At 33.9% G+C, this 26705-nt stretch overlaps 1 protein-coding gene across 7 annotated transcripts in view; it reads right to left on the bottom strand.

The window, feature by feature from the left end:
• LOC122230099 (casein kinase 2 subunit alpha' interacting protein) overlaps positions 1-26705 on the bottom strand; it is a 382321-nt gene that overhangs the window by 253715 nt on the left and 101901 nt on the right. For 3 of the 7 annotated variants that reach the window (XM_042955787.1, XM_042955789.1, XM_042955788.1), the window contains 2 exons: positions 18505-18600; positions 13571-16770 (listed from right to left, as the gene is read on the bottom strand). The exons of the other annotated variants lie outside the window; for them this stretch is intronic. In XM_042955787.1, the coding sequence (XP_042811721.1) occupies positions 14284-16476 (2193 nt within the window). In that variant the 5' untranslated portion in view covers positions 16477-16770; positions 18505-18600 and the 3' untranslated portion in view covers positions 13571-14283. Of the gene's footprint in view, positions 1-13570; positions 16771-18504; positions 18601-26705 lie in introns of those variants that run through there. 7 annotated transcript variants of the gene reach the window in all.

The raw sequence follows: 26705 nt of genomic DNA, 5'->3' as shown, positions 1-26705 counted from the left end.
TTCTAGTAGTAGTATTAAAAAGAGACTAGTAAAATTAGTATTAATAATGTTTTTATTATTTTAATAATATTTTTAACGTCATCGATCCAAAATATTATAGTTTCAACATGTCATCAATATAGATACTATTGGAGTGCCTGGGTGGCTCAGTTGATTAACCATCTGACTCTTGATTTCAGTTCAGATCATAATCTCATGATTAGTGAGGTCAACCCTGCCTCAAGCTCTATGATGACAGTGTGGATGGCGCCTGCTTGGGATTCTCTCTCTCTATCTCTCTCTCAAAATAAATAAATATTTAAATACAAATATATATAAATACAATTAATGAGTTATTTTACAGTTTTTGTGCCATCTTCTATGAAATTTGGTGTTTGTTATCCTTACAGCATGTTTCCATTTGGATGATAAGTTTCCATCAGATATATTTGATCTGTGTTTAAAGTTGCTAAATGTATAGTTTAAAAAAATACATTTTTATACACAAGTTGTCCTAAACAGATGTTCAATGGTTTCAAATAACTGAATCAATTTCTAAAAATTATTTTAGAAATCTTTTTACCTAAATTAATAATCTTTTTATCTAAATTAATAAAACTGGTTCATCTTTGTAGAATAATTTTTTTCCGTTTTGGAGCAAAAGCATACTGGTTCCAAAACTATGTCTGTCCAAGTTAAATATATTTATTAACTGTTATGTCAATTCAGCATTCATGTTCTTCAGTATTTACATAATGTCAATTACAATTAAAATCTGCATATTGGCTCGTGTTGGAAATGTTCAATAATTACTATCGACTTGTATTATGAAGTTTTCATTTCAGCATAAATTCATGTACCTGTTTAGCTAGATACAAATAAGCTTTTCTTTGATGCTGCAAGTTTTGTTTGCTTATATGGAATGTTACATCAATGAAATATGTAAATCACACTGCCGTTTTTGTCTTATTGAATATTTGGCAAGCATCCTTTTTTGTTTCAAGAAAAATTTGAATTAACAATACAGTAATCTTTAAGTCATTTTTCCACAACTCAACAAGGGGAATTGGCAAAGAACACAATATCAGTGAATTCATTCTCTCTCTCAATAGCTTCCATAAACAGGCTGTGATTCATAGTAATTGCATGCATATATTGAATGATTTTAACAACTGTGTACATTATATTTTTAATATAATTGTCTCAAAAACTGGGCACAGACATTTTTAATATATATTACAGAGTGGAATGAAACAATAAAGGAAACATCAGTTTTAATTCCAATCAGTATGGAATTTTGACCTAAGATAGGTGGAGAACCATACATCACATAGAAATTAATTTTTCCGTAATCTAGCTGAATTTTGTCTTTAACAAAAGGAAAAGTTTGAAAAATAAGCTATAAGAACTATTTTTTACACCACTAAATGACCTTTCTACGTCAACTTCAATGTCCTCTTAGGAAAAATCCACCCCAAGCATAGATTGGACCATGTGTCTCATATAATGCATGACTCCCAGTCTAAAGAAAACTGTTTGCAATTTTTCAAGTTTTGAATAAGTGTGTTGTGCTTTTTTTTTTTGACGTTTTTTACTTTTTCAGAAAGAGAGAGACAGAATGTGAGCATGGGAAGGGCAGAGAGAGAGGGAGACATAGAATCCAAAGCAGGCTCCAGGCTCTGAGCTGTCAGCACGGAGTCCAATGCAGAGCTCCAACCCAGAAACACAAGATCATGACCTGAGCCAAAGTCTGATGCTCAATCTACTAAACCACCCAGGTACCCCTGAAAAAGTACTTTTTGATATTGATAGAAAGGTATTGTATTCTAAGAGTTGTTACTTGGTGACTTCACTGAAGATATTTCACTTTAGAACTGTGTCATTTTGAGTTTTTCCTCATAATTCGGTAATGGAGTTTCTGAAACAAATATTTTTTGTATCCCTGTGTATAAAAATGGTTTTCCTTTTGTGCAAAAATCCAAACCAAGTTAGAGTCTGCCAAATTTACAAGTTTAAAACTTTTAAACTTGTAAGTTTACAACTAACTGAATAAATAAAAATAAAAACCAACTGAATAAATAAAAATAAAGAAATGTTGATTCTTTTCATTTTAATTTTCTTACTGGAGATTACTGGAAAACAGTACCCACACTGTTCATTTCCAATTTGACTATATTTAGAATTGCCAAATATATTTATTTAATGTACCTTGTTCTTCATTACCATGTTTGGATTTAGATTCATCACCCTATTTTGTTTTCTCACTATTCTTCTTTTTAAAAACCAATTTTAAAAAATCCTACCCATACTGCTTTAAATTTGACAAATTTTCTGTACTCTCAATTTATCTTTTTAATTATTTGAAAGAAATATCCTCAGTTCTATCCTTATTGTAGTTGTCCATAAAACTTTAATGTCATATATCTCCAAGGATATATCACAACATCTTTACTTTCCTTCTAAAAATTACAAAAATGTTAAAATACTTAAAGGGTATTAATTCCACTTTCCAGTCTTGATATTAATGGCCAATATTTTAAATTCACCTTACGTTAGTGCCTCCCAAGGTAGTCATCAGGATGTTTTTATTTGTTTTTTTAATAAATTCTACACTGCTTTAGAAAGCAACTATTAAAAATAGTTTTTAAATGTTTCTTAGACATTTAACTCCACGTTCTGACAACTAATAGTGTTGACACTTTTTTGACTGTTGATAGAAAATGTACTTGCTGAAAACGTTTCCTAAAATTGTCCATTATATTCTATATTATTTTTAACACAATTAACAAATAAATTGTTGTGCTGCTCTCATGAAGCATACCGCAATTGCTGTTCATCATAAATTTTTGACAAGCCTGCAACTCTCTTTTGTCCCATTATTTTAGACATAGTGCAAACTTCCACAACTCCATTTCATTCTGGATAGTAGTACGTTTTCATTTTAAATTTAAAATAGACCCATATTTATTTGTAAACAAAAAGTGTTTTTTTTAGTTTTTTTAATGTTTTATTTTTGAGAGAGAGAGAGAAACAGAGTGTGAGTGGGGGTGGTACATACAGAGAGAGAGAGAGAGAGAGAGAGACTGAGAGAGAGAGACACAGAATCTGAAGCCGGCTTCAGGTTCCGAGCTGTCAGCACTGAGCCCGATGCTGGGCTCGTACTCACAGACCATGAGATCATGACCTTAGCCCAAGTTGGACACTTAGCCGACTGAGCCACCCAGGTGCCCCTGTAAACTAAAAATGTTTTAATTGTACTGTAATCAAAACTTTCACAAGAATTCAATTGTAAGTTACATACGCATTACTGTACCTCATGCTGCCCATATAAAATATTCAAGTAAACTCATTACAATATTACACCAGTATAAAGGAAATGTAGTCTTACCAAAACTATAACTTTGTGTGTATTTTTAAAAACATTTTATACTGCTTCAGTGTCTAAATTTTAAAGTATGGTACAAACCTCATTTCAAGTGTTCATAGCTACATGTGGCTTAATGGGCACTAAGAGTGCATGCAGTTCTAGGCAGATGAAAAAACATTTCCTTGACCATTGTGTAAACTTTATTATTAAACTAAGCCCTTCTCTGGATTCCATTTCTCTTTCAGTACATTTGGGGTCATAATATGCTTCAAATTTCACAAGAATATTACAGAGCTCTAGGGAAGATGGCACATTGGGAGTGCTAATCAATAATAATGTTAGTTATCTTTTTAAATCTCCAAAGAATTAGAAATTCTTTAGATGATTTTTCATGTCCATGATAGTGATATGTTCTACTCAGAATTATAAAATTTATAGTAAATATATCTAAGTATTTTACATGGGATCAATTTGAAAATACAAAATATAATCCCTCAAACAAGTAGGTTCTATTATTATAATTATTAATATTATTGAAAAGTTAAATACAATATTTTTTTCTCTAATGGACATTCAAAGAAATTGCAACTGCTAAGAGAGATGAAGGCTGATTTAAATTTTAGTAATTAATAAGAACATCAAGTACCATATACTATGATTCCACTTATATTACAGATTTCAATAGCCTTCTTTCTATTATGAATAATATGGTATGGTCTCAATCTTTAAAAAATCATTTCCAATGTATTACATATATCTATTACATGTTATACTTTTTGTTTGACTAAGGAGTAGTTATACTTTAATTCATTTTCATACTCTAAAGTACTGCAATTAACACTTCTTTACTGAAAGATTCTAACACTTCTGTGTTACCTTTTCAAACACTTCTCACTTTGTAGTGCAAGCCTGGCACAAATCCCAGAATGGGATTCTGACACACCATTTCCTCACCGTGGGAACAAGCTTTAGGCAACTCATTTTCTATAAGCCACAAAAATATCTCTATGCCCATCCCTCTATACCTCCTATCTAGAACCAAATAGTTATTCAAATATTTATTATCAAGGCATTTACTAGGGGCAAGATACTATACAATGTAAAGAAAAGAATGAAGAAAATATGCTGAAAGGGTTTAGACTTTCAGGCATTTGGCATCTCAAGGATGAATTGGAAATTGGAAATAAACTGAAAGGATCTATGTATCAATGTAATCAAAGAACATATGCCAGAGGCATAGGAAAGCAAAGAAAGAAAAAGTGGTTCACAGAGCAAGCAGGGGTGTTGATATATCGTTAACAGAGATGAGCTTACCTAATGGATAGGATATTAAAATAGATGAGTGTGGATTTTGGATGTTCTAAATGACCCAAGGAGCATTGAGCAAGGTCTAAGAGACAGAACATATTGAGTATATTTGAGAAATTGTAAGAGAAAAAGATTACATGGAATTGAAATGCATTATGGTTGTAATACATTGTGAAAATAGTAGGTGATGAAAAAGAGATTCATACGGACAAAATAGTGGAAGGCTGAAGAGTGATAGGCTGAAGAGTTTGGATTTTGCTCAAGGAACAACAAGCAGCCTTGACCTGAGTGGAAATGGTTATAATGAAATACAGATTTAATTGACAAAAGAGGAACTGTTAAGGAGTACTGTAACTGATATTTTGAAAATGGTTCTCAGGCCATTATTATCCTAAAGCATCAAAAATGCTTAAGTTCTGTTACCAACTATAATTATTAAAGTACAAAGTGGATGCATAAATGTGAAGGAGAAGGAGGAGGAGGAAAAGGAACAGAAGGAGGAGGAGGAGGAGGAGGAGGAGGAGGAGGAGGAGGAGGAGAGGGGGAAGGGGAAGAAGAGGAAGGAGAAGAGAAGGAAAAGAAGAAAGAGGAGGAGGAGGAAGAGGAAGGGGAGGAGGAGAAAGGAGGAGGAGGAGGGGGAAGAGGGGGAGGAAGAAAGGAAGAAGGAGAAGAGAAAGAGGAGGAGAATTATTTCAAGATAATAAGAATAAAGGTAGGAATGATACTGTTCATTCAGGGTTACTGTGTGCCAGATGCTCACCATATATCGTCCCTCTTTGATGAGGGAACGTTTTCACAGTGATTGACTAACTTGCCAAAGCTGTGCAGTTAGTGACAGAGCCTGGATCTGGAAGTGTCTGGGACCAAGAGTGTGGAATACATGATCTTTATCCCTGAGTGTTAAAGTGGTATTTTAGTTTTTCAATGTGGAGAGAAACACATACTTAGACCAGAGACATAATACAGTTCTATTTCTTTTTCTGGAAAGAATTTACAGCACAGAGAGTTTAGATGATGTTCCAGACGTTGTCATTTCCTTAGGAAATGACTTCTATAAAATGGACACTCGATGTTGTGCAAACGAATGAAAGAATGAGCCTAGTTCCACCTTCATTCTAATTTTTTCAGCATCTCACATTTCATGATTTTAAATAATATAAAAAAATAAATGGTGGCTTACATGGCTCTTATTATACATACACAGGATCAATTAATGTGATGTGACAATCAATTAATTACATATTAATGTAACTATATAATTATTACAGGTGTTTGGAATCCTGTGAACAAAAACGTGATGAAAGGAAGTCTGGTACTAAGTGGTTAAGTGAGGAACAGTTTAGATTAGATTTACCTATAATTTTGTATTGAAGAATATTATATGCAAGAATTTAGAGGAATTCTAGGAAACAGAAACTTTAACTCTTTTGCTTTATAGATGCATGAGAGGGGATTAATAGAGGCTAAATTACTTGCTGATGATCCTATAGTATGTTAATGTGAGAACCACATCCAGTCTCTTGCACAAGAAATTCAACAATTCACTAGTTCTTTCTGTGGCGTTGGAGGATAGGCAGAGGAAGAGGCAGTGGTAGGTGGGAAGGGACTGGAGAAGTCAACGCAATTTGACATTAAACTATAACAGAAAACAAATTGAGGAAAACAGAAGAAGACAATGAAAGAGCTTTAAAGAACTTTGTTTTTTCGTTTCCTTTTTTTTTTTTTTTTAACGTTTATCTATTTTTGAGACAGAGAGAGACAGAGCATGAACAGGGGAGGGTCAGAGACAGAGGGAGACACAGAATCTGAAACAGGCTCCAGGCTCTGAGCAGTCAGCACAGAGCCCGACGCGGGGCTCGAACTCACGGACCGCGAGATCATGACCTGAGCCAAAGTCAGACGCTTAACCGACCCAGGCACCCCCCCTTTTTTTTTTTTTAACTCTATTTGACAAAATATTTACATGGTTTGTTTCAGATTAGGAGAAAAAGAATGAGGGAGAGGAAAAGGAAGAGAGAGGATGTAAGAGGAGAAGGTGAAGGGGAGGATACTAAAAAGAAAACAGGAAAGAGAAAAACAGGAAAGAGAAAAAAATAATTTTATTATTTCAATAAAATTCAGTAACTTGAATATTGATTTTTGAAGAAGGATCGTCAACGCAGCTGGCATAGACTCAAAACTTAGCAGGCAGCACACGAAGGAGGAAAAGACAGGGAAAGGGAGAATCTGGTCCCAGCTCCATTCCACTCTCATGAAATGTTCTCCCTTCTTCCTTTCTTGAACCCCCCAGGCACCCAACTCTCCATCTTTTCCCTTAGTGATTAATTTTCTTCATCCATGTTAAGCTAAAAATAGGCAAAATGTCATTTTAAAAGTTAATAAAATGAATTTCATAACCATTTATAAATTAAAGAGTAGCATACTTAAGAAAAAAATTCCTTCTTTAACCTACTGGTTTATCCTTTCAAATCTTCTTTAAAGCGACTTAAGATCAAAAGCACTCAAAACTAAGGCTGAACAACTATTACTACTGCACATATTGTAAATGGACGGGGAAAATCTATCAACGGTTTTCTTTACGATGTATCCTGTCTTTACTTAAGAGACAAATGTCTCTTGTCAGAAAAGCTTTCTCAAACCACCCTATCAAGAACAGGAGTCAGCAAACGATGCACCAGGGGCCAAATCTGATCTGCTACACGTTTTAATAAAGTTTTATTGGAACACAGATGAACCCATTTATTTACATATTGTCTATGGCTACTTTCATGCTACTGTGCATTGGAGGGCTATAGGGAAAAATGGTTATTGAGGTTTTAACATTATTGTGAAATTAATCTCAAGATATGTCATACCACTTTACATCAACTGATTTGCTGCATCAGCTCCTTTACCAGCCCCAACTCAGAGCTTAGTAATAAGCATTTGAGCTCACACAAAGGACAGATTGTTAGGTCAGCTTCAAATTATCAGAGACCTTGCCTAGTACCAAAGTTTACCCAAATATTTACAAACTACACTTTGTCAAGGGCATAAACAAAGTAGAAAGAAAATTTGGACATTCTAGAATGTACCTACGCTCTTCTTTTCTGTACCCCAATATATTATCTCTGTTATAGAATAACCTAGGAGGTTTGCAAGAGACATTTTTTAAGGTACCATATCTACATGTCAGACTTGTAGGAAGTCAAACCACTGTCTCTAGCAACAATCCGTACACAGTGAGGAGCATTTTAAGTTACAAAATATCACTGTCTTATATCCAGGAAATTGTATAGCTTATTTGGCATTCTCTAGTGAGTCTTGCATTATAATTTCATAGATTATTTACAGTAAGTAGTGATTAAACACAGATAGTTTTGCTAAAGGCATTCCACAAATGAGGACTATTCTTCATATCAAATGCCATTTATCTACTTAAAGGAAATTCCATTACATAAGGAGATAGGATTGAGTCACCTGACTTACTTTCTCCCCAGGCTTGGAAGGAGGTCTTCCCCAAGAAGGATAAATGGATCACAAATCTCAGGCAAGCTACTTTACATTCTTTTCCCCAGGCACTTAAAAGGAATACTTGGTGAATGAATGTATAAAAGGATGATAAGCAGAGTCTTTATAAATCCCCTCTAAGTTTGTCCCAGTTCTGAGACCCAAAGTATATATCAACTAGAAAAACAAACAGATGTTGCACTAATGTATTTTGATATAATTTTATATGGCTAGAGCATATCTACTACCACATATATACCTACAGAAAGCTACCATTGGAGGAGGAATGATAAGAACGGAAGCATGCAAGAAGAAAGCTTCTCTTATTAAAGAAAAATAGAAAAATAAAAAGTGTGGAGTCAGAAATGGGCCGGATCCTGGGCAGCTAGGTTCTCCAACACAGTGTGCAGAGAAAGGAAGAGATGTTCTAGAAATGCCTGTAATAGTGGTTTTCATGTATTTCAATTTTGAGACATGTCAAATAACTATAAATCTTGATATAAATATTTCATGTTCAAAAGTCTTAAAAAAGATTTCTAAATGGTTCTGTAAATACCCTGTAAAACATATGAAAGAAAAAAACATCAATCTAAAAACTGAGTGCCACTGAGAAATATATCTTGGTGATGCTGATTTTTTTTTCTTTTAATTAATGGGAGGAAACTAAAAAAATACAAACGTAGAATTAAAATTCCAGAGGGAGCAGTCAGCAACACAAATGATAAGAGAGAATAACAGATGTGAAAAACTACTCAAAATAATATCCCAGAACTCAGAGAAGAAAAAAATAATGGTGCAATGAAATAAAAGATACTAAAAACAGAGAATAAAAATCCAACATATAATTAATGAGTGGTCACACACACACACACAAAAGATAACACAACAGATTACATAAAGCAATTTTCAAAGTTAGAGAAGACAGATTTAAAGAGTTTATGTGTACATATTGAAAAAGCATATCTAAAAGCACTTGCTGGCAACATTTTAAAATTAAAATGACGAACAAAAATTCCTTAAGAATCCAAGCAGAGAAAAACTGATCCAAAAACTGTCAAATATCAGTAATCTATTTTTTTAATTTTTTTTAACATTTATTTATTTTAGAGAGAGACAGAGTGTGAGTGGGGGGAGCAGCAGAGAGAGAGGGAGACAGAGATCTGAAGCAGGCTCCAAGCTCTGAGCTGTCAGCACAGAGCCCAACATGAGGTTTGAACTCATGAGCCCTGAGATCATGACATGAGCTGAAGTCGAAGGTTTAACCAGCTGAGCCATCTAGGTGCCCCTAAATATCAGAGTAATCTAAATTACGAATTACCGAGAAATGTATCCAGAAATTTCTAAGAGTAGTGGAAGGACCAAACAAAAAATTATTGCCTTAAAAATATGGGATACAAATTGTTTAAAACTCTAGGAAAATCTATTCAATTAATTTATGATTCTATAAAAAAACTATCAAGACTGTATAAGAAAAGGTTAGACAGATCACGCTGATAGACTGAATATACAATGATCATGTATAAACATGAACTCTAACCTATAACCTGCAACTAGCAGCCCAAGAATCAACTCATGATCTGTAGTAACCATCCAAGGAAGCACACCCTTCTATTACTATGTTAGGTTTGTAGAAAGTCAGACCATCATCTCTAGTAATGGTGCAGGAAGTCAAACAATAATACCTGAAACCATTCACCCAAAATGGCCAGGACATGATGAAATAAGTAACAGCTTCACTAAATTTTGTCCCTGCTTCCACTTCCAACTTAGAACCTCTCAGAGAAAGCCACATGTGCACTATACCAACCAAGTAGGATGACCCTCTTCTAGTAAGTTTGCCCACAGCTTTGCTATGCCAACTGTTTCCATTTAGGGCATACCTGAGTCCTCTTGTTTTCTCCTATAAAACTTTCCTATTATCCTGCCTGCTTTTAAATTTCTGCCAAATACAAGTAATGGTGGCTGACTCCCTTGCTATAACAAGCTTTGAATAAATAGCCTTTACTTGTTCTCATTTGGTTGGTCCTCATTTATTTCTACTTTTGAATATAGATGTATAATGATAGTCAGTTTTAGAAAACCGAATGTGGTAGGGTATAATCACAACATATGATGACCAAGTAGCATTTATTGATAGCGCAAGGGTCACTTAGTATCAAGCTAAGCCAAAGAGCATATGTGTGGAATACACATATACAGAATTGCTACAAAGGGGCGCCTGGGTGGCATCACCAGTTAAGCATCCAACTTCGGCTCAGGTCATAATCTCACAGTTTGTGAGTTCGAGCCCCACATCTGACAATGCAGAGCCTGCCTAGGATTCTCTCTCTCGCTCTTTTTGCCCTCCCCCTCTCTCTCTCAAATTAAATAAATAAACTTAAAAAAAAAAAAAAAAAAGATGTGTTCTCATGTCTATCCCTCTCAATTTAAGGAGAAAAGCATTAATGAGAGCAAACTTTTTCTATTACTTTTCAGATGATCTTTTTTTTTTTTAATGTGGTGATTTTTGAGTCCTTCTGGCTTTTGAAAATCTGGTCTCATCTATATAATATTTGGCAAAAATTTTTTGGCCCTTCTGGAATGACACATGTTTTTCCTCATTTTAAAATTCTATTGGTATCTCAATACAATCTGGGAGAGAGATACGGTTGGATAACCATTGCTTATGCATTTTCCCCATAAGTTTGATGCAATTTTATTTTCAAAGTACAAAACACTGGCTAAAGACTTCTTTTGAAAAAATTTTGAAAGTAGGCACTGTCATAATTAAGAAAATATAAATAACTGCCAATACACTGAAAAGTTAAGAACAACTAAATCATAGTCCAAAAAAAAAAAAAAAAAAGGAGAGTGAAAAGAAACTACAATGAGGTATAAAGTTTAGAAAACAGGCTAAGAGACAGAAAATTAAACATGTAAATTCTATCAATAAATAAAAATCAGTTGAGCTCCTTAGTTTGACTTAATTCCATAAATATTTATTGAGTATTTAATACGTGCCAGGTACCACTAAGCCCTGAAGAGTTAGTGGTAAAGAAGATTAACGCGGGACCTCTACTCCTGAAGTTTAGTATACTGGAGAGAGTATTAAACAAGAAATGACAAAAGTGATGTGTGTCATCAAAAGAGAAGTTCAGGATGAATAAAACACCTGTCAAGTGTTTTCTAAAGTACTATCATGGTGAAGGCCATGAACACATTATCACATACATTAACTTTTTCTTCATCATCACTGATAAACTATACATCAGCCAGCATCACATTTCATACTGAAATACTAGAAAGAAGCACTGTTAACATAAGAAATAAGACAAGGATGACTGCTGTCATCAATAACAGTTTTATACATGTTCTCACCAAGATAAAAGGTACAAAGAACAATTCAAACTTATGGGAAAGAAGCAAACTGATGAAATGTTACTTATTTCAAAGAACTAAAAGAAGATGAAGACTTTCAAAAGCATTAATTCAATATCAACACTATTTTAGGGCATGCACTCTATGCCAAGGACTAGGTTAAAAAAATAATAGCACAAGAAGTTTTCAGTATAGTAAGTGAAAACAGATAAGAAACAATTACTTTACGATGTGGTTAAGAGCAGTACAAAGAACTAACACAGTTTTATGATAATAGGGAAGCCAACTAACCCTTATGTAAGTGCATCAGGAAAAGGCTTTCCAGAAGACGTCAAGACAAAACAGAGCCCTGTAGGATAAAACTGCATGTATGGGAAGATCTTTCTGAACAGCAGAATTTTCTCTTTAAAAGTGTAGAATGTGAGGCCAGGGAAATAAAAGCAAAATAAACTGTTGGGACTATATCAAAATAAAAAGTTTATGCACAGCAAAAAAACAATCAACAAAACTAAAAGGCAACCTCCTGAATGGGAAAAGATATTTGCAAATGACATTTCTGATAAAGGGTTGATATCCACAATACATAAAGAACTGATACAACTCAAAACCCAAAAAGCAAATAATTCAATTGAAAACTCAGCAGAAAACACGAATAGAAATTTCTCCAAAGAAGGCATGTAAATGGCCAACAGACACATGAAAATGTTACTCATCAGCAGAGAATTTCAAATCAAAACTACAATGAGATATCACCTTATCTGTCAGAATGACTAAAATAGAAAACACAAGAAACAACAATTGTTGGCAAGGATGTGGAGAAAAAGGAATCCTCCTGCACTGTTGGTAGGAATGTAAACTGGCACAACCATTGTAGAAAACAGTATGTACATTTCTCAAAAAATTAAAAATAGAACTACCCTGTGATCTAGTAATCTCACTACTGGGTATTTACCCAAAAAATACAAAAACACTGATTCAAAGGAATATATGCACATCTGTGTTTATTAGAGCATTATTTGCAATAGCAAAATTATGGAAGCAGCCAAGGTGTCCATCAATGGATGAATGAATAAAGAAGAGTTGATATATATAATGAAATATTATTCAGCTATGAAAAGAAAGATTGAAATCTTGCCATTTGCAACAACATGTATGGAGCTAGACAGTATAATGCTAAGCAACATAAGTCAGAGAAAGTCAAATATCATATGATCTCACTCATATGTGGAATTTAAGAGACAAAAAAAAAAAGAACAAAAGAAAAAAAAAAAGAGACAGAGACAAACCAAGAAAAAGACTCTTAAATATAGAGAACAAACTGATGGTTACCAGAGGGGAGGGGAGTGGGGCAATGAAGGAAATAGGGGATGAAGAACTTAACATAATGAAAAATAAATTAAATGATTTAAAAAAATCAGTTTAAAAACAGAGGCCTTGGTACATTCTGTGCATTTTAAAGCAATTAGTATGGCTGAATCATACTAGCTCAATCATAAAAGAAATTTAGACTTTCCCCAGAAAATACTGGCCAATGATGAAAGGACCCTAAGCAGTGGAGTGGCATTATCACATCTGTGTCTTACAACTGTGTTCAAAAGTTAGAAGTGCATATTTAGGAGTTATTGCAGTAATCCTGGTGACAAATGGCTGTGACCACCACTAGGATAGTGGCAATGCTGGAATGTAGGAATAATAAGGCCATAGAACTTATAGACGTAGAGAGGAGCAGGCAATGAGAAAAAGAGTTAAACATAATTCTGCGATGAATGGTGGTTTATCCCATTGAAATAGGAACACTGGGGGCAAAGGATTATAAATGTAATGACCCGAACTGTAAATGTAAAGATAATAAATTCTGGTGGGTCATGTTGAGTTTGGGATGCCTGTGCAAAGTTCCAATTGGAAATTTCCAGTATACAGTCAGAAAGATGTTTGTGGATCAGCATTGTGAGTCATTAGTGCATGCAAATGATACTAAATTTAGACCCTGGGGATTGAGATGATCACTTAAGGTGAGTAGGTTAAGACACCTCCCTTTTCTCCCCACTACCAGTAGACCCAGTGGCACAAAACCATTTTTAAAACATTTTTATTAACCCATTTTGGATGTATAGATAGAAGTGATGAACAGGCTTTAGAACCTATAATTTAAATATTGGCCCAGACAATAGGTAAAGTTGTTTGTACCAGTTAGTTATTCTCTCCTGAGATTTGTTAACTAAGGTTGAACAGATCGCTGGATTTCAGAGTGTAGGATCTTAGCATAGAAGAATTTTCCCTAGGAACACATAACTAGAAAGAGATTATCATAACTAGAGAAAACATTCCTCTCCATATACATTCTTATCTATTGAACATGATCTGAATTTTCTTTAGAGATAGGGAAACAGATTAGCATGAATTGGCTCACGGATACTGTCATTAGCATATTCTATGAGGAAGGAGAATAAGCTAGATACTGTTCAGGGCAAGACAAATGAGGTCTTTCTGGTTTATGGCCAATTATGATTAATTCGTGTAACAATGATTATACAGTGGCTACTATAAGCCAGGCATTTGGTTAAAAACCTGGGATTCAGTTTTGTCTCCTAGGAGATTACAGTCTATTATTTAACTAGAAAATAGACTTAAGAGTATTAGTTCCCCTTAACTAGGTGCTTCGTCAGCTAAAATATACAATCACACTTAATTATTACTAAGAATTTTAATAAGCATGATAAGAAATCAATCTCTAGTTTCAAAGAACTAAGAGGTCAATTGCTTTCAAAGAAACAAAAGTTAATTTAATCAATATTTCTCTCATTTTGAAACTTTGTCTGAAAAAATTTGAACAGCATCTTTGGTCCCTTTGGCCCTTTTACTGTGGTGCTATTCCACATAGGCCTTGTTCTGGGAGATGGTGATTGGTTTTGCTGTGGTTTCCCAGTAAGTGGCTGATGATTTTTACTACATATAAACTCAAGCCAGGAGACCCCTGGAGGCAATCGGTGGTAACTAAGCACCTTAGTGAACACACAACCTGAGAGAGTAGATGTGGTAGACTCTTTGGAAGGAGGGGGTAAAGAGGGCACAGTTGAAGAGGAAGAGGAGGAGGAAGATGATGAAGAGGAGGAGGAGGATGTAGAGGATGAAGAGGATGTAGGCAGGGACTGCGGCTCAAAATTATTACTTTTCTTCACATAAAGTAGCCAGTCAATAGCCTGGGGTTGTTGGCTTACAACTCTGTCTTCGGAGGCTGCCGTCAGCCCTTTGTTCTTCCTATTTAGCTCCTGGGTGATATCAGGTTCAGATGTAGAGAGAATTTGTATCTTTTCCATTCCTTCAGATTTGTCTTCAGGGATTTCATCAGGCTGATTTTCTTTCACCGAGGATGGAAGACCAGATGAGGGAGAAGTCTCTGGTATGGAGAGGAGAAAAACTAATTTCACTTCTATTCCCCTCTCAGAACTGAGCTCAGGTGTTGGGATGACAAATAGCGTTGCGCCATGAGGATCTTTCCTTCCCGTAAGATGGTTACATTGAGATTTTATGCAGGAAGCACAAGCTAAACATACCATATAATTTGATGAAAGTCGGGGACCAGGATGAGGATTTGGCCTTCCCCTCATTCTTCGAAAGAGAATCTGCCTACAGAGATCCCTCTGGATTCTGGTCTTGGAGAGAGAATTGACAATTTTATTTACAACATCATCAGGGACACTTCCACCTTTAACAAGGCAGGGATGAATATAATCTAAACTCCATGAAATTTCTTTATTTGATGCTGTCTTTGCACAAAGATCAAAGCTGCCTTTATTCTGGAATCGGGAGCCCAATGTTGAAGCAGCTATGCTCCTGATAAATTGTTTAGAGCTTGATAATGATTGACCTGAGACATTTGGCTTATACTGGGGTGAAGATAAATCTGTGGCCCTGTATTTGTCATTTGGTGAAGAGGTATTCTGAAACTTGGAGTGACAAACCGGTGAGCTGAGGGTCCTGAAGTCCCGATTAAGTGTAAGCACTGTCTGAGATTTAGGTGGGAACAATGGCAAACTCTTAGTCTGGTGGACAGAATGTGCTAAAGGTGATTTCCTTGGTTTTGAATGGGACAATGGTAAGCTCAGAACAATGGAATTAGAGCTCAATGCAGCTGTTGTCTGAGGTCTGCAGTCAGATAATGGTGAGCTCAGAGCCATTTGATTGGATTCCAATGAACATGATGACTGAAGCAAGTCATGTATTTGAGATGTAGAGTTGAGTGATGGTGAGCTCAAAGATCTTCGATTGTGCTCTAATAAAGATGTCCAAAGGCCATCCAATGAAGATGTTTTCTGAGGCTTGGACTGTGGTAATGCTGCGCCAAGCACTCTTTGATTAGGTCCCAAAGAAGACGATTTCCAGAGGACATCTAGGGAAGGTGTTTCTTGATGTTTGGGGGGAAATAATGATGAACTTGAGACTCTTTGATTAGACTTCTGTGAAGGTGATGTCCAGCAAAAGTCTCGGGAAGATGTAGTCTGAGGTTTGGGGAGGGGTAATCGTGAGCTCAAGTTTGTTTGACTGGACTCCAGTGATGAAGATGTCTTATTAAGATCAAGTGAAGGTGTTGCCTGGGATTTATGGTGGATCAAAGGTGAGCTCAAGGCTCTCTGATTAGGCCACAGTGAAGTTCTCTGGTGGGGGTCTAGTGCAGGTGTGTCCTGACGTTTGGATTGGGATAATGGTGCTTTTGGAGCCTTGTTATAGAAACCCTGTGAAATTGTGTCCTGAGACTTGGCAGAGGGCAATACTGAGCAGCTCTGCACCAACTTCTTAGAGTTAACTGGAGGTGCTGCAAGGTGATTACTATGGGATTGCACTCTGACTACAGGCAGCTTATTGGGTTGATTTAGTTTTTCACCTGTGTATTGATGTGTCAATGAATTGGTTGTGGCTGGTTGGTAAGAGTATTCTAATGGCACAAATTGTTGATCATAATATGCCAAAGGCTCCATCTTGTGCTAGTGGTAGAGGTCTTTTTGAAAGCAGCTGGCTTGTGGGATATTTTAGTAACTGAGTCTTTTAGCTGGATTCCATGGACAAAGAATATTTTTAAATAAATAGTTTTTGGTAGTTTCCTACTTCTATCTTGTTTCCTCTCTGTTAATTCTCAAATATTACAGAGTGTCTCAAAATTGAGGTATAGATGAGGTTGAAAAAATTATCACCATTTGAGATTCTCCTCTATCTTCTCTTTCATTCCCTAGAGCTTTCTCTCTCTCTCTCTCTCTCTTTTGAGGAAGTAATGCCTGTTAATAAAATAGTGAAGAGAGTTAAGAAGAGATCCTGATAGGGATATTAGTTTTCTCAAACAATTTGTTGTAGTGACTAGAGCTTGGGCTTTATGTTAAATCCAAGTCAGCTACTCTATGTGTAACTTTTGAATTAAACTTTCTAAACCCCATTCGTATATCCATAAAATAAATGTGATATTTAATTTACTGAGCTAAAGATTAAATAAGATACAAAATGAATAGCATTGTCCAGGATATAACAGATGCTCAAATAAAAGGTAATAGCCATTTCTGGTACTCTTTTATTGATGGCTTAAGTAAAAAAAAAAAAATCTATGATAAGTTTGTTGCATGAAATAAGAAAATCTTAGAGAAAAGTGAAATTGAAGTGCTGAAATGTTGGTTTTCAATTTAGATTCAATTACCTGTTGTTATCACCTTTTAGCTTATTTCCAAAAGCCCATAATTCTAGTTGAAAGTTTACTGCATACCTTTCATACTGTTCTTATTTTTCACCAATGTATCTTTTGAAACCATTGACTACTACCTTTTAAAACGAATGTCTTTGTTCATGTTTATTATTTTTTATACTCTGGTGATCTCCATTCATTCTCTCATTTCTCTCCAGGCCTTCACTAAATTATTTTCTTTTCCTCTCACCTCAATATAGTGCTCAGTGTTTCATCACCAGGTCTCTTCCCTTTTTGTTTTATTCCTATGCAATCACACTAGTTGTTTTTATTTAAAAATGAACTATAGAAACTTCACAAAAAAACAGAAATATATAGCTAGCCGAAAGTGATGCAAGCTCAGAAAAGATAGATGTGTTGCTTTTTAAAAGATGACACATAATAGAACATGACACTATTTTAGTGCATTTTCATGGCCAAGGGTTTGTTCTTCAGGTTTTAAGGCTAAGACACATGATATGACAAAAAACTGACAGTGATTGCAACAGACCTTAGGATCATCCAATAAAGTCATTAGCCCTAAGGCCCTTGAAGATGGGAACTGTTCAACTTTGGTTTCATGATCCTTTCTTATGCTTCCATGACTTACCAACCCAATTTCTGATGGACAAATTTATTCTTCATATATGCCACCTTATCCAATTAATTAACTATCAATTCTATTACTGCTAGAAGGTTTTCCCCTACATCAAGGTGTCTTTTCACTTAATTTTATGTACATCTATTTTAATATACTCTTATCTTATGTACTCTAATCTTATGTACATCTATTTTAAAATATGTCTTGTTGATATCATAATTCACTTGTTTTCAAGTCATGAGTCATTCCTTGTGGAATTCTCCAAGTACCAACAATGTTTTACATGCCATTGACTTCCTAATCTTTTGTCTCTAGTGCTGGTTTCCTCTTTAGCTTCAAAACTATATTTTCAACTAATAATCAGACTTCTCTACCCCAAATTCCCAAAGACAGTTCAAACACAAAACACATAAAACTCAATAAAGTTACTTCTTCTTCTGGAGAAATCTTTTTCTATGTCTTCTATCTCAGTGTCTAAAGACTAGTTTTCTAATTCAGAATCCTTGAAATTATCCTGGACAGCTTCACATTCCAGAACAATTTACATACTAATATTGGCTGATCTTACCTCTTCCACATCTTAATTTACCTTTTCCTATCCAAAGCCACTATTTCAGTTTATACAATAGGCATATCTTGTGTAGACAAATTTATTACTAAATTAACTTCTATATATCTTTCCTCCATGACCTCACTCACTCTCTTCCATCTCTTCTTCCGGACACTCAAGAGGAAGTTTTTGGTATTGAAATACAGCTCTTGCTCATCTGAGGATTTCCTTTGCTTTGCTTATATCTGTAGGAGTAATAAGCATTGAATTGAAGTTATTTGTGGTTGCTGGATTTTGTGTGGTGTGATTTGACACCCAGTTTTTTAAAGACAGCGAAAATGGTACATTCCACTGTGTGCTGTTTGGCACCCTAACATGCTTCTAATTCTTAATACAGAACAACTTCATGACCTTGAGGTATGCAAAGATTTCTTAAACAGAACACAAAAATCAGTAACTATTAAAAATTGATAAATTAAAACTAAGAGCTCCCAATTATCAAAATACACCATATTTAGAAAGAGTAAACGCAAATCAAAGAATGTGAAAAATATTTACGATACATAATATCTGAAAAATAAGGATATGGATATTATCATAGAATATTACATACACGATAACCTCTGCATGTTGCTAAGAAAAAAATACAGTTTGAATCATGTCAGAAACATGGCCAACCACTTCACAAATGAGGATATCCAAACGCTAGTGCTAAAGCTCAGCCTCATTGGAGACCAGTGAAGTGCATACTTAAAACACAGAGAGGTACTACAACACATTATCAGACTGGGACTAAAGTAAAATAAAATGAAATAAAAACAGACAAAGTCAAGAATTTGTAACTATGTAGATTAATTAGTATTTATACACACACACACACACACACACACACACACACACACACAATTATATTTCATACCTAGGTATAATCCAATAAGCATATCATGAGTGAATATTTGCACCAAAATACATGCCATAGGATGTTCAGTGAACATTATTCATAGTAGCTCAAAACTAGAATTAACTGTCAATCAGTAGCAGAATATATAAATAAGATATGATATATTCATTCAATGAAATACCAAACAACAATGAAAATTAGCAGAAAGTCTAGCACCATGCAACTACATGGATGAATTTCACTTACAAAATGTTGAATGAAAAGAATAATATGCACAAAAAATACCTTAAAATTTTACATATGAAAGTAAAAAATAAGGTCATACTAACTATGATCTTAAAAGCCAAGCTAATACATTTGGAGAGGTACAGATTAGGAGAGAACAAAACTTCTAGGGTGGTGGTAATATTCTGTTTCTTGACCTGGATGATGGTTGTATGGGTGAACTCATTTTGTGATAATTGAGCTCTAACACTTACACTATGTGTATTTTTGTATGTTTCTTAACTTCAATAAAAAGTTAAAAAATACATAAGTTGATGCTAATTTGAAAAGACACATCTGAAACAAAATTGCACTGAAAGGTGAAACATTAAAGGATGAACCAAGATCTGGCACCCAGATGTAATGAGAACTTGAAAAAAAAAAGAAGTAGAAGAATGTGATGTGGAAATCCTGCTATCATATGTAGAGGAATAAAGAAATTCAAAACAAATGGAACTAACAAAAATCTATTTGAGACAAAAACCAGAGAAAAATAGCATTTCTGAATGTTTTCCACTTCACAGCACTAACACAGCAAATGGCACTCTCATTTTAAAGAATGTGTTTTTCTGTAACTATGGAAGAAAATGAATACCACTTAAGAAAAAATTAACCCACAAATAGTCTTTGTGCCCAAATTGTCTTTACAGTTGGGTTCTTTCAAACTTTCAGTGAAATGATTCACATAGTGTTATATAACCCTTTTCAGAATATAATAAATACTGAAATAGTCTAAGTTTGTTCTGTGAAACTGCTGTACATAATTCTAATATTAAACTGTGACAAAAAATTTCAAAGAGAAAAATAAAATGTCACTAATTTGCAAAATTCCTAAATAGAATAAAAAATTTAATTTAACATTACAATAAAGTAACAATAAACTATCACCAACTGGATCTTATTCATACAATGTAATGATTTATTAGTAAACATTATAATTCATCATGTTCATAATTCAAAATAAATACTAATAGATGCTCAAAAAGTCACTTTATAAAATCCAACCTCCCCTCCTCATAAAACCCAGTAAAGCTATTAAGAAAAAACTAGTTATTTAATGAAGACAAACTTCAATCTGAAAGCACAATTAAATCATTCAGTTGATATTGAACTATGAGCTAGTCCCACTATAGGCTGATAATAGACAAGCATATTAATCATGAAGTCACTATTACACTTTAACATTATTTGGGAAGATCTAGCCAATGTAATAAAGAAAAAAAAAAATAGGAAAAAATCTAACTATTGAAAAGGTGAAAATTATATTATCTATGTATATTATATGATTAAAAATTCTATTTAGAATAAAGAAAACCTGACTGAATCGATAATATATTAAAATTCAGAACGTTCAATGAAATCAGTTTACTAAATCTGTATATATGAATCAAGAATTTTTCTAAATGTCAACACTTAACAGGATATATGATGACCATAGACACTTTATATATAATTTGTTCTAATAATTCAATAAAAATACAAATATCCTATTGCAAAAATGAGCAATTACTTGAAAATTTTATAGAGAAGAAATACAAATGCCTAGTAATCAAAGAAAGTCAACAGTTTACTGCATCTGCTTCTTTTGTATCTTTCAATTCTTTTTCCAATGCACAGATGCTCCGTGCTCCTTCATTCTACTTCCTTTTTCAAAACATGTTTCGAATAAATAGAAAAATTACCATTGGAAATTTCAGTAACCTTTTCATTAATGGATAGAAACAAGCAGAAAATCAGTAAGATTTTGTATTTCAAGATTTGAAAAGACACTATCAATTAACTAGACCTAATTGATATTCATAGAACATTTCACTCCAAAACATTCTTCTCAAGTGCACATGGAATATGCACCAAAACTTTGTAGACCATGCAACAAATTTCAATAAATTCAAATGGGTTTAATCATACATAATATGTTCTTGAATTTGGCAACGAACGTAATTATAATCAATAACAAAAAATATATGAAAAAATAACCAGACATTTAGTATAAAAGAATATATTTCTAAATAACCCATGGGATAGAGAATTCAAAAAGGAAGTTAAGAATTATTTTGCAATAAATTAAAATAAAAATAGGCTATATAAAAATGTGTAGGATGCTGCTAAAGCAGAACTTATGAGGGGGATATATCTGTAGCATTAAATAACCATATTAGAAAAGAAGAAAGTTTTCAAACCAAGGACATTAGCTTGCTTGTTAAGCAAAGAGAAAAAAAGAATATTAAGCCAAAATTAAGTAGAAAAAAAATATTAGAAGATAAATTAATAATATAGAAACCAGAAAATCAAGGGTACCAAAAGCTGGTTGATTTCAATAAAACTGAAAACATTTAGTCAGACATGTCAGGAAGGAAAAAGGAGAGAGAAATAAGTTACAAATACCAGGAATGAGAGGTGATATTACTACCAACTGTACAATATTGAAAAGAATAATAATGTAATACTATGAATATTATGCCAATATATTAGACAAGTCAGATGAAAGAAACATACTCTTGAAAGACACAAACTGCCAACACTCACTCAAAAATAAATTCTAAAACTAAGGATCCCTATATTTATTAAAGACATTGAATTTCAGTTTAAAGCCTTCCCACAAAGAAAACTTCAGACTCTGATGGCTTCATTGGTGCACTGTAACAAACATTTAAGGAAGAAATAATTCCAATTCTGTACATACTCTTCTAGAAAATTAAAACGGAAAATTTTCTTCATAACTCATCCTATGAGTCAAGTACTACCCTGACACCAAAACCAAACAAAAGCATTACTAGACTAAAAAAAAAAAAAAAAAAAAAAAACCAAAACACTGTATACGTATGTTAGTATGATATTGAGATAAATGCATAAATCCCAAACTTTTACCAAGTCAAATCCAACAACATATAAAAGATAATCCACTTTCCCCAAATCCATGGTCCCAATCTTATCACAAGAAAACATCAAACAAGCCCAAATTAAGAAAAATTCTATAAGATATTTCACCAATACTCCTTAAAACTGTCAAAGTCATGAAAAAAAAAGGGGGGTAAGATAGAGAAATTATTACATACTAGAAAAAAATCTAAACATAATAACTAAATGCAATGTGGTATCTTGGATTGGATCCTGGATCAGTAAAAAGACATTAATGGAAAAAATGGTGAAATTCTATTAAAATCTATAGTTCAATTAATAATATTGTACAAATGTTAATGTCTTTGTTTTGATAAATGTGCAATGGTGATGTAAGATGTTAACATTAGGAAAATCTGAGTGAAGAGTTAGAATGCAAAACAGCTAGAATAGACAAAACAGCTTTGAAAAAGAAGAAAATTGGAAGGCCAACATTACCTGACTTCAAAACTTATTCAAAAGCAACAACAGTTGGGGCGCCTGGGTGGCTCAGTCAGTGGGGTATCTGGCTTCCACTCAGGTCATGATCTCACGGTTTGTGGGTTTGAGCCCCACATCGGGCTCTGTGCTGACAGCTCAGAGCCTGGACCCTGCTTCGGATTCTGTGTCCCCTTCACTGTCTGCCCCTCCCCCACTCACACTCTGTTTCTCTCTCTCTCTCTCCCTCTTCCTCAAAAATAAATTTAAAAATTTTTTTAAAAAAGCAACAACAGTCAAAATGGTCTCTGTGGGCATAAAGGTAGACCAGATCAATGGAACATGAATAGGAAGTTCAGAAATACACCCACATATATATGGATAGATGATTTTTTTAGAAGGTGTAAAAGCAATTCAGTGGAAAAGTATCCTTCCAAATGATGCTGTAATCATTGGATTTATATCTGCAAAATGTGTGTATGTGTGTGTGTATATATATACACACACACATACACACACACACACATATATATATATATGAAATTCGACCCATACCTCAAATTATACATGAAAATAAATTCATAATGGGATTACAGATCTAACATAAAACCTCAATTTACAAACATTCTAGAAGAAAAGATAGGAGAAAACCTTTGTGACTTTGAATTGGGTACAGATTTTTAGATGTGACACCAAAAACAATGAATAAAAGAACAAATGAATAAATTGAACTCCACCAAAAATTAAAAACTTCTGCTCTTCATAAGGCCCCTTTGGGAAAATGAACAGGTAAGCTAAAAATGCAGGGAAACATGTGCAAAAATATCTGACAAAGCACATGTTATCAAGAGTATACAGAGAAATCTCAAAACACAAAAAGAAAGCAAGTGATCCAATAAAAAAAAAATGGGCAAGATATTTGGACAGCTCTCCAAAGATGATATGTGAATGGGAAATAAACACATGAAAAGATACTCAACATCATTAGTCATTAGGAAATGCAAATTTAAACCACATGAGATACAACTAAATACCTATTAGAGCTGCTAATTTTTTTTAAGTTCACTACTAAGTGTTGACAAGAATATGGAAGAAATGGAACTCTGATACACTGCTGGTGGGAATTTAAAATAGCCCAAGAGGTACCTGGGTGGCTCAGTCGGTTAAGTGTTTGACTTCAGCTCAGGTCATGATCTCACCATTCATGGGTTCGAGCCCTGCATCAGGCTCTGTGCTGACATCCTAGATTCTCTGTCTCCCCCTCTCTCTGCCCCTCTCCAGCTTGTGTCCACTCTCTCAAAAATAAATAAACATTAAATAAATAAATAAGTAAATACATACATACACACATACATACATATATACATAAAACAGCCCAAGAAGTTTAGAAAATAGTTTAACCATTTCTTAGAAAGCTAAGTATTGCATGTATCATACCATCCAGCCATTCCACTCCTAGTATTTATCCAAGAGAAAAGAAAGTACACATCCATAAAAAGACCTGTAGAAATATGTTCACTGAGCTTTAGTTTAAAAGTCCAAAACTGAAAATTATCCAATGTCCTTCAGCAGGTGAATTAATCAACAATTTACAGTAGCCTCATATAATGGAATACCACTACTTCTAATCTCAGGAATCCCATCTTCAGCTGAGAATTTAGGAGCAAAATTATTGCAAATTGATAGGCAAAAAAAAGTATATGAAACAAAAAGAGTACGACAACCAACCTCATTTAATATCTCAAATGTAAGACCTCTGAACAAAGACAATTCAATGAGGTAAATGCTTTGTGTTCTCAATAAACCATCAAAATAGAAATATGTGTATGCTCCAAGTTTAAAAAAAATCAAAAAGGCCTCCAGAAAACCCATACAATAAAAATATAAATGCATAGATGCCTTAAAAATTGGTAAAGATTGGTTTGGCATTTATAAATAGTATTCTTGGTGTACATATAGATTAATATTCCAGCAATTTCAAATTGAGTTAATAAAGCATGCAATAATTGTTTATTTTTTTTAAATTTTACTCTAGAGTAACCTAGCATTATTTGTTTTCATCTGTTTAATTGTTTGGTGTCTCCTGTCTGCCAAACTCTCAACATCTAAAATATCCTTAGGCCTATATCATTTTTATAACTCAGAAGATTTGAATTTAGAGAATTTCTTGGAAGTCAAGTCTTCAGCACTAGAGTCAAAGATTGATCGCTCAAAGAGGATAATCCTCTTTTGGGAGCCCTCTGCATAAGATGCACTGGTTCAGGTATACAGAAGACTTCAGAAGAAATCTCTGTAATCCAAGGCTTATCTCTAGCCTGACATGTGTATTTGACATTAGTACCTGACATTTCTACTTTGAGCTCAGACATTCTGTTCTCATCTTTTTCCAAATATAAACCCACAAGAAATCTCTCAGATTCATACTCCAGGGCTATGTTCTCTGAACCCTGTTATACCTGCATATACATGCACAGTCATCTAGACATATTCCTGATTGTAAACAAGTCTCTCCCCCAAGAGAAGTTTCATGAAAACTAAAAATACGACTGTTTCAATGATTCTTAGAAAAGAAACTTGAGCTACTTTCATGCTAGACAATCTTGTAGGCTCTATACTATTTACATTCCCTGTGAGGAGAAGTAATACTGAAAGACTATGTTCTAATGCACGAAAAATAAATATAATTCCTGGGCTACCATTTCCACAAAGAGCTCTACAACTCTCTATTCAAAGTAAGAGCTTTGAGAAAATTCTGCCATGTTTTACCTGAAATCAAGGTACTTTTTAGGATGAGCATTATACATAAGTGATGAATCACTGGGTTCTACTCCTGAAACCAATACTACGCTGTATGTTAACTGACTTGAATTTAAATAAATACTTTTTTTTTAAAAAGCTGTCACCCAAATACATGGAACTGTTAGTGGAGTGGACAGTAAGCCACTCTACCATGAGTTCTACAGAAATCTATCCATCACCATGCAGCTGTATTCAACATTGTCTATCCTCTCTGGCGTCATGTTCTGGAAAACTTCAAGAATTATGGGCTTGGTATGCAAAGTTGAGTCAGCCCAGTCTAGATATGTTTTAGATACTATGCTTTGTAAAAATCCATTAATTCTTATGCTTGTGATTTTTTTTTTTGGTTTCAATTTCAGGAAAACTATTTAGATATTCTGAGGATAAAGGTAATACATATTTATTATAGAAAACTTAGAAAAGAATATGATCAAGAAAATAAAAATCATCCATAATCCCACCATCCAGAGTTATTGTGTGTATATCATTCCAATGTTTCTATGTATCTTCATTTTTACACAAATATAATGTATTTATTTTCTTTTTTGTTTGGTTAGTGAAATACCACAGATATTTGTATATATTTAACTATTCTTCTCAAATATAATTTTAACTGATGTCCAAAAGTGCATCATTGTATTTCTACTATTTAAAAGCAAGGCTTTGAAGATCATTATTCCAGCCAATATTTTTGTACATCTCTGCTTCTTGTAGATTACTTTTTTAATGATAAAATTTTATATGTTAAGACTTTAAAATATTTTGATAAATTTTCCTCCAGTGAATTTGTAAAAAGTAAAAACAAAAATACATTCCCATCAGTAAGAGATAAGTGACATTTACTTACTTTGCAAATTCTGGATCTAGAATATTTCAGACATTTTTCTCTTTGCTGGCCTCTACCCCATGACCACTTATTTAAATATCCATATTTTAAATATCAGCTAAATTTTGACTACCTATATTTCTCTATTTGTTAAGTCCTTGGTCCTTTTATTTACCCATGGTTCAATAAGTGTGTTCATATGTTTGTTATTGAATGTAAGGGTTGTTTATATATTATGTCTACCT

Source organism: Panthera leo, chromosome C2 (assembly GCF_018350215.1).
Source record: "Panthera leo isolate Ple1 chromosome C2, P.leo_Ple1_pat1.1, whole genome shotgun sequence".
NCBI lineage: Eukaryota > Metazoa > Chordata > Mammalia > Carnivora > Felidae > Panthera > Panthera leo.
Note: the sequence above shows the minus strand (reverse complement) of the source record. Positions and strands in the feature narration are given on the sequence as shown.